The sequence below is a fragment of the Hyla sarda genome, chromosome 11 (genome assembly GCF_029499605.1).
Source record: "Hyla sarda isolate aHylSar1 chromosome 11, aHylSar1.hap1, whole genome shotgun sequence".
Lineage (NCBI taxonomy): Eukaryota > Metazoa > Chordata > Amphibia > Anura > Hylidae > Hyla > Hyla sarda.
In genome coordinates, this window is record NC_079199.1 from 59,952,813 (window position 1) to 59,961,627 (window position 8,815).

General features: G+C 45.6%; 1 protein-coding gene across 1 annotated transcript; it reads left to right on the forward strand.

The window, feature by feature from the left end:
* Positions 1–1,852: 1,852 nt before the first annotated feature.
* LOC130295196 (uncharacterized) lies at positions 1,853–6,041 on the forward strand. The gene is made up of 2 exons (XM_056545667.1): positions 1,853–4,837; positions 5,282–6,041. The coding sequence occupies exon 1, from the start codon at positions 3,189–3,191 to the stop codon at positions 4,590–4,592; it is 1,404 nt and encodes a 467-aa protein (XP_056401642.1). The 5' UTR covers positions 1,853–3,188; the 3' UTR covers positions 4,593–4,837; positions 5,282–6,041.
* The last annotated feature ends 2,774 nt before the right edge of the window (positions 6,042–8,815 follow it).

Consider the following 8,815-nt stretch of genomic DNA (forward strand, 5'->3'; position numbering starts at 1 on the left):
ATTTGTTAACCCTTTATGTGTTTCACAGGAATAGCAGCAATGTGGAAGAGCACATTTTTCTGCCGTGATAAGTGCATAACGCATACGTACATCCAAGTAGTGTACTATTTTGTACCTGTTAATCTGTCAAGGGCCTAGATACTGTGAAAGGACAGACAAAAGTAATCACCGGGGAGGATGCAGCTGTGCTTGGGGAGAAGATGGCTAGAAGGGTGGAGAAGTGTTTAAACTAGGGACTTGGGGGGCGGGAACCTACAGCAAAGAGGGGGAAGATAGCGTAGATAGAGAGGTGGGAATTATTAATGTACCTGGGGGTGGAGCGGAGGAAGGGGTTAGAATAGTTAATAGATATAGGCTTCATAGGAAAATAAAACATATACCCTTGAATCCCATTAACCCCAATAACATAAAGGATGGAAATGTAAAGTGTATGTTCACAAATGCCAGAAGCCTAGCAAATAAAATGGGGGATCTGGAGGCCTTGATACTGGAGGAACATATTGATATAGTTGGGGTCACTGAGACATGGCTGGACTCCTCGCATGACTAGGCTGTCAATCTGCAGGGTTTTACATTGTTTCGCAAGGATAGAATGAACAGGAAAGGTGGTGGAGTCTGTCTGTATGTTAGAAGTGGTATGAAAGTCAGTGTGAACGATGCAATGGTGGGTGATGATTCTGAGGATGTGGAATCACTGTGGGTAGAATTACAAAAGGAGGGAAATACTGAAAAAATTATATTTGGTGTAATCTACAGACCCCCTCATATCACTGAAGAGATAGAAGGTCGGCTGCATAAACAAATAGAGAGGGCTGCCCGGGCATGTACAGTGGTAATAAGGGGAGATTTTAACTATCCAGATAAAGATTGGGGTCGGGGGTTGGCTAAAACTACAAAGGGGCGACAATTCCTAAATTTATTGCAGGATAATTTTATGGGCCAGTTTGTGGAGGACCCAACAAGAAGTGATGCCTTGTTGGATCTGATCATTTCCAACAACGCAGAGCTGGTTGGTAATGTAACTGAGAGGGAAAACCTTGGTAATAGCGACCACAATATAGTTACTTTTGACTTAAAATGTAGAAAACAAAGACAGGCGGGGAAGGCAAAAACATATAACTTTAAAAAGGCAAACTTCCTTGGGCGATCAAGAGAAGGCGGAGCTACTGAATGGGTTCTTTAGTTCTGTATATACTAGGGAAGAAGGAGGAGCTGACATTGGCCAGGTCAATGCTGGTAACACATCATGTAATGTACTGAACTGGCTTAATGTAGAGATGGTACAAGGTAAGTTAAGTAAAGTAAATGTAATCAAATCTCCAGGGCCAGATGGATTACACCCAAGAGTTCTTAGAGAACTAAGTTCAGTAATATCTGTAGCCTTGTTCACAATATTTAGAGATTCTCTGGTGTCTGGTATTGTGCCAAGGGACTGGCGCAAGGCGAATGTGGTGCCAATCTTCAAAAAGGGCTCTAGGTCTTCCCCAGGAAACTATAGACCGGTAAGTTTACCGTGCATTGTGGGTAAATTGTTTGAAGGACTTATAAGGGATTACATACAGGAATACATAGAGGATAATTGTATTATAAGTGATAGCCAGCATGGGTTTACTAAGGATAGAAGTTGTCAAACCAATCTAATTTGCTTTTATGAAGAGGTGAGTAGAAGCCTTGACAGAGGAATGGCTGTGGATATAGTGTTTCTGGATTTTGCTAAAGCGTTTGATACTGTCCCTCATAGACGTCTGACAGGTAAGTTAAGGTCTTTGGGCTTGGAAACTTTAGTTTGTAACTGGATTGAACACTGGCTTATGGACCGTACCCAGAGAGTTCTGGTCAATGATTCGTACTCTGATTGGTCCCCGGTTATTAGCGGTGTACCCCAAGGTTCAGTACTGGGCCCGCTGTTTAATTTATTTACTGTCGGGGTCCGCTTCCCTAGTTAGCCCCTAGTCACCCCTTAGTAACTTGATATTTATAAATATTATCATTGTAAATATGTATATTGTGTTGCTCATTTGTTTAGCGTCGCCGGACCTGCGGGTCATGTGACTTGGTTCAGAACTCTATGGTATGTTGAAGGACCTTAGGTGGCTCTTGAGTCACGTGTTTTCCCATAATGCCGTGTAATGGTGAGTGACAGTTGTTTTGGACCAATCCAAAACGGCCAGCCCCTGCCCATATAAGGGAGCTGCGGCCATTGATCGCTCTCTTGCGTTGCTGACTCTGAATGAGGTAGGACCTCCGCAACTTTCAAATACGTTTACTAGGCCAAAGCCTTGCGGCCTCGGCCTATACCACAGCGGTTATATAGATATAATTCCCTGCTACTCTCCGCAAGATCACTGGACCTAAACGCACAACTAAATCCAGCGGATTTATGCAATGGAATCTTCCTAAAGCTAAATTGAGCTTATCTGATTTCAACCAACTGTCAATCGCTGCTCAACTACAAATAGACTTTGTTATCTGGACTGTTATTGCTATTGTCTGCTTCAGAAAATCTTCAGTAAAAGTTCCTGCAAGTTTTCAGTTGACAGTGGTTGTGGACAATCCATTTATTTCGCACTCACTTATCGCTCTTGGGAGGGGTGGCAATAGGCCGTAGCCACATTACAGTATTTAACCCTCACCCTGGTGTCACAAGTGACAAGGGTTAACAGCGCCCTTTATAATCTAGAACAGCAACACCCCAACTTCCCTACACCCCGCCAAGGCACCACAAAGCCATTTTGGTGTAACGAACAGGATTCGGGTGTGTGCCTGCTGCTGTTGCCACTAGTGAAATAGTACTCCCCCCAATAACGGACTTTATTCATGGACTGTGGATTACATTCTAGTGTACGGGTCTGTGCTGTGTGGAGAAAGTGCGTGGTAAAGTAAGGGGGGAGACGAAGATTTATTCGCAGCAAGAATGTGCAAACTGCAAAATGAATACATGCTACGTTCCTCTGGTCCGGTCAGCACAGGAAGAGTTAACCTGCTGCCAGAGAAGCGTGCAAAAAAGTCCCGCGCTGTGCCACGTCCCGCCCCTGGGCGTGGCTGTCAAGTTGCTGTATCACAGCCGAAAGGGAACTTGGAAACAGAGGAGTCGTTTCTGGGAGGACCGGAATTCGGGGCTGCACCGATGACGTCCTTCCTGCCGGCCGCCATTTTGGGGAAGCCCAGTATAAAGGACACCCTGCACAATGACCTCTTCAGTCTGCACAAGGAGCCGGAGAGTACAGACATGGAGGAGAGCAACGTTCCACGTGGTGAGAACAGAAAAATGGCGCCTGTGCAACGGAAAGTTGTGGCGGTCGCAGTCCAACTATTCTAGGATATTGCCAACCATCTGCAGAGGTTGTCATTGGATGAAGAGGGGGCCTGCAATCTTCCCCCACTGCCCAATAATGATGATGACTGGCCGAATACACCTCCAGGAGACTGCCCCTCACCACAGGACTTTGGGCTCATGGGCCGAGATCCCATCAGAGGAGTCTGCAGTGAGTACCCCTCCAGAGGCGGCCTTTTCTTCCCCCTCCAGCCCTGAGCTTGAAATACCCCTGTCCAGCTTGCCGAGTGCACGACCGCACTCACCAGATTTGCCCCAGTGGATTTTTGGGGACGAGCCGGGACTCATCGAGTATATGCACGCGGTTCTACAACCTATACCTGGGAAGCCACTCCCACCAATTCCAACCACACAAAGAGAAAGGGCCCTTCAGAAAGCCGAGTTGGCTGAGTATATGGACAAAATAAAGGCCCAACAGAGAACTGTACGCCTTAAGCATGTGCATTTGCCTCCTGAGGAGAGAATTCGTTATCAGGAGAATACTAAAGAATTGGCAGCACTCTACATCCGCAAGTGGGATCATCTCCAAGAAGGGGAGGAGCCTTTAGAACGACGAAGAGCAACTGTGGCCAAGTTCGACAAGGTCAGAGGTTATGGGACACTCCTAGATTGCCATACAGGGCAAACCATCCTCGTAAACCGGCGAGCAGTACAGAGGCCATATCTTCATAAAAAGTTCTACTCTCTGGAGATGGGTGAGATAGTGGAGTACATCCCTGTCCAGGGCCTGCGTGGAGAATGGGATGATGTGGTCACCAGACCAACAGCCCCAACACAGCTTCCCTTCAAATACTTTCTGTCTACAGATTGGGAATCGGATCCCTTCAACCTGAGGCCGAAATGGTCTGCTCCAGATGCCTCCACCCCCATACTCAAGGAGGAGGAGCCTCCCCAACAACAGTCATCTTCTGTGTACAGCAAAGTGCTAAGACCTGCTCAGGACCAAGAAAGTAGGCCCAAATTGCGGGCACCAAAGACTGTACCTAGGCCCTCTCAGAGCAATGAGAGTTGGCCTCCTGCAAGGGTGCCAGCGAAAGTGCTCTGGCCCGCTCCTAGCATGGAGATGGAGCTAAAACCTTATGCACCAACCTTGATCCCGACCAGTAAACCCCTGGTCACCTTGAATCCCACTGTTACCCATTCTACTCTCACCAATGTGGTGTGGGAGAGTTACATTAACACCCAGCCAGCCCCTGATATTGGAAGGGCTAGGGGGTCTATAAGAGGCACAAGAAGAGTATGGAAGAATGTTTTCTGAAGGACTGTAAAGTAATGACTGTTGCTTTTCTTTGCTAACCACTTTTGTTTTTCAGTAACCAAGTTCAAGAAAATTGTGCCTAGCAGGACTATGCTAAGACTGTTCCAGTTCCAAGTTCATCAACGTAACCATTAAGCTTTGTGCCTAATCATTGGGTCAAGAGACTCCTAGCCAGTAGCAGATTCGTAAGTTTTGTGCCTGGCTGATTGTGGTAAAGCCGTGTTTCCCATAGACTCCTAGTGTAGGTTAGTGTTGAGCGGCATAGGCCATATTCGAATTCGCGAATATATGGACGAATATTCGTCATATTCGCGAATATTCGCATATTCGTAATATTCTCGTAATATTTTCGCATATGTGAATATTCACATGTGTGAAAATGCGCATAAGCGAACATTCGCATATGCGAAAATTTGCATATGACAATTTTCGCATATGCGAAGATTCGCACACCGGCCTCACACAGTAGTATTAGAGCCTTCTTTACACCACAAGATGGAAGTAGAGAGGGATGATCACTGTGATGTGTACTGTGAAAAAAAAAATAAAATAAAAAAAAAAATTAAAAAACGAATATTCGTAATTACGAATATATAGCGCTATATTCGCGAATATTCGCGAATTCGCGAATATGCGATATTCGCGAATAAAATTCGAATTGCGAATATTCGCGAGCAACACTAGTGTAGGTGGACTGCAGATCCTTACACGCCAGTTTTGTGTATATACCTCCATATTCATGAGACTTTCTTGCTAAAAATTCCACTTATCAGGTGTATGCGCCTGAACCTTGTTGGAGAGTTAATAAATGTGTAAACTTGTATAATAAAAATGTACATGGTTCTTATACACAGAAAAGATAACTTTGTGTTTGTGTACATAAAAAGTAGGTAAAGGTTGTACACGGAAAATGCCCGTTGGATGCACGTGTACACTAAAAACAAAAAACGTAAATAATTCTTGTATACATGTACATACAAATGTATAAAAATACTAAAAAGGTGTTTTAGTAGTTGCTAAATAGGTGACTCTCCCGGCTCCTCCGAGAGTAGCATTCCAGTCGCCAATCGCTAGCACCTGTCTCGGAAAAAAAAAATAACAATAGTAAACTACCCTTAAGATATCAAGACTAACTTCAGGACTTGCACACATAGTACCTTAAACTGCTCACTTAAATGTACTACCTCAGTCTTTAGTACATACACAAAGTAAAATAAAAGATATGTCTCACACTCAAGAAACACTTTAGGAATTGTAGCAAATTTATACTCAATTCCTGTCACTGTTAGGTACACTAACTCTCTTCTCTTTATTACGTGTGTGAGATGCTCTACCTGGCCAGTAGGTGCTCTTGCGAGCTAAAGATTAGACACGTATTTCTAAAGGTAACCTAGGTAGGTTATACTGTTGTGTTCTAGGGGTAAGTAGCGTGTAGCCGATAGAACCTAGTAGCTAACCTTATTGGTAGATAGCCTCAGGCAAGCCAATATACCCTACTGTGTACTAACAGGTGACTCATCGTGGCAAAACAAAAGAAAATGTCTTAGTGAGATATATATGTCTAGACAGATTGAGACTAAATGTATAGAGAGCTGTGTATAAAAATCCAAGGAGCTAGAGACTAAATGTTAGATAGCTTCATAATGTCTAGATAGCTTCATAATGTCTAGATAGCTTCATAATTGTCTAGTAAGGATACTGGCCAGACTAAAAGAAAATTTTGTCAGAATGTATATAATGTTTAATAATTCTGTCCTTGTCCTAGTCCCTCTGCCTTAGGGGACAGGCGTCGGGGTCGACTTGTTTTAAATAAGGGGGTTTGTGGTGTCCCAGCACCGTATTTCATACTGTGCCTTAGTTAGGGGGGTCCCCAAAGTCAGAGTCCCTAGGACTGTCGGGGTCCGCTTCCCTAGTTAGCCCCTAGTCACCCCTTAGTAGCTTGATATTTATAAATATCATTGTAAATATGTATATTGTGTTACTCACTTGTTTAGCGTCGCAGGACCTGTGGGTCATGTGACTTGGTTCAGAACTCTATGGTATGTTGAAGGACCTTAGGTGGTTCTTGAGTCACGTGTTTACCCATAATCACTGGACCTAAACGCACCCCTAAATCCAGCGGATCTATGCAACGGAATCATCCTAAAGCTAAATTGAGCTTATCTGATTTCAACCAACTGTCAATCGCTGCTCAACTACAAATAGACTTTGTTATCTGGACTGTTATTGCTATTGCCTGCTTCAGAAAATCTTCAGTAAAAGTTCCTGCAAGTTTTCAGTTGACAGTGGTTGTGGACAATCCATTTATTTCGCACTCACTTATCGCTCTTGGGAAGGGTGGCGATAGGCCCTAGTAACGTTACAGTATTTAACCCTCACCCTGGCGTCACGAGTGACAAGGGTTAACAGCGCCCTTTATAATCTAGAACAGCAACACCCCAACTACCATACATACCCCACCAAGGCACCACATGTTCATCTAAATAGTGTACTATTTTTTACGTGTTAATCTGTCAAGGGCCTACATGCTGTGAACGTCCAGGCAAAAGTACTCACCGGCTGGTGTTGTATTCAGATACTTTTTAAGTGTACTGTAGAGCATTTTTCTGCCCTCATAAGTGCATACCACATACCTACATCTAAGTAGTGTACTATTTTGTACCTGATAATCTCTCAAGGGCCTAAATATTGTGAAAGGCCAGCCAAAAGTGCACACCTGCTGCTGTTCTAGACAAATAGTGTTTTAAGCATAGTGAAGCTTATTGTACTCTCCTCATTTATGCACAAGTATGTCAGGCAGAGAAGGACAGAGGCAGAGAATGTGCACAGAGGAGTGGCAGAGGACTAAATCCTTCAGGCAGAGGTCACAGCAGACTAGGGGCGAGTGGCAGCAGGAGTTGCAGCGAGAGGCCTGATCTCCCGTTATCAGCCAGCGGTCGTGTCTCGACCAGCAACCCATCTGCCGTCGTCGATTGGTTAACGCGGTCATCTATTTCATCACAAGTGACATCTGACACCCCCAGTCAACAGTCGGTGGGTTCCTCAGACACAACCCTCAGTTAACATGGGCCGGGAGCAGTCCCTGTCCTCCCATTGCCTCTGTTCTATGCTGTTCCCTCCCCTACAGAAGTATATTATGCTGTGGGTTCAGCTCCACTATTCACTGAGGACGATCTAATAGAGGACAGTCAGCAGCTACTGCCCAGCCAAGAAGTGGAGGAAACATCCACCGCTTCTTTCGCTAGGCGGGCAAGTAGTGATGAGGAGAGTGACATGGGAGGCGGTGTTGCCAGGGTTCAGGGTCATGAAGCAGACACTGTTGAGGAACCTGAGGAGGACATCAGTGACGTGCAGACACTTGTTGATGATGAGGAAGCCGATCGCAATTGGAAGCCGGATGCAGAAGGGGCTTCATCATCATCAGAAGAGAGTTGCAGGTTGCCCGTGAAGCAGCAGCTGAGCCAGCAAGGAGGTAGCATAGTTGGCAGTCAGCATGGTGGCAGAAGTGGAAATTCTGGAGCCAAAGGTGCCCGGGGAAGACCACCTGCTTTGCGGCAGCCTACCTTCCCGGGAGGTAGTGGAACAGGGGCACACCCTCCTTGAGCTGCAGCGTCAGAACGGTATCCCACAACAGTGGAATTTGTGACGTTGCCACACGTTGGAATTTCACCCTCCATATGTTAGACCGACTGTACGAACAGAGAAAAGCCATCACCGATTTCTTGATGATCCAAGAGGATAGGGGTACTCCCCTGTGTAACTTCAATGTGAATCAGTGGCAGCTCATACGTGACACCTGCCGTTTGCTCAGGCCCTTTGAGGAAGCCACATTATTAGTAAGTCGCCAGGATTACGGGATGAACGAGGTCATTACACTGCTTCATTTCTTACAACATGTGTTGGAAACGATGGCTGGTCAGAGCACTGAAGACGTGGCGCCTACATATCACGACCACATGAGCCCTGTGGGGGCTGAACTGGAGGAGGGGCACAGTGGAGCACAGTTTAGGTTTCACCAAATGGGCATTTTTTTTCGAGTAATCTGACTGCAGAGGAAGAGCAGAAGCTGCCAGAGGAGATAGAGGGTTATGAGGAAGGCGAGACAGAGGACCCAGACTCACCGTGGCAGTATGCAGTGGAGATGGAGGCAGGGATTCCCTCTTTACACAAATGGCACGATGCATGCTCACCTGCTTGCGTAGTGACAGCCGAATTGTCATTAT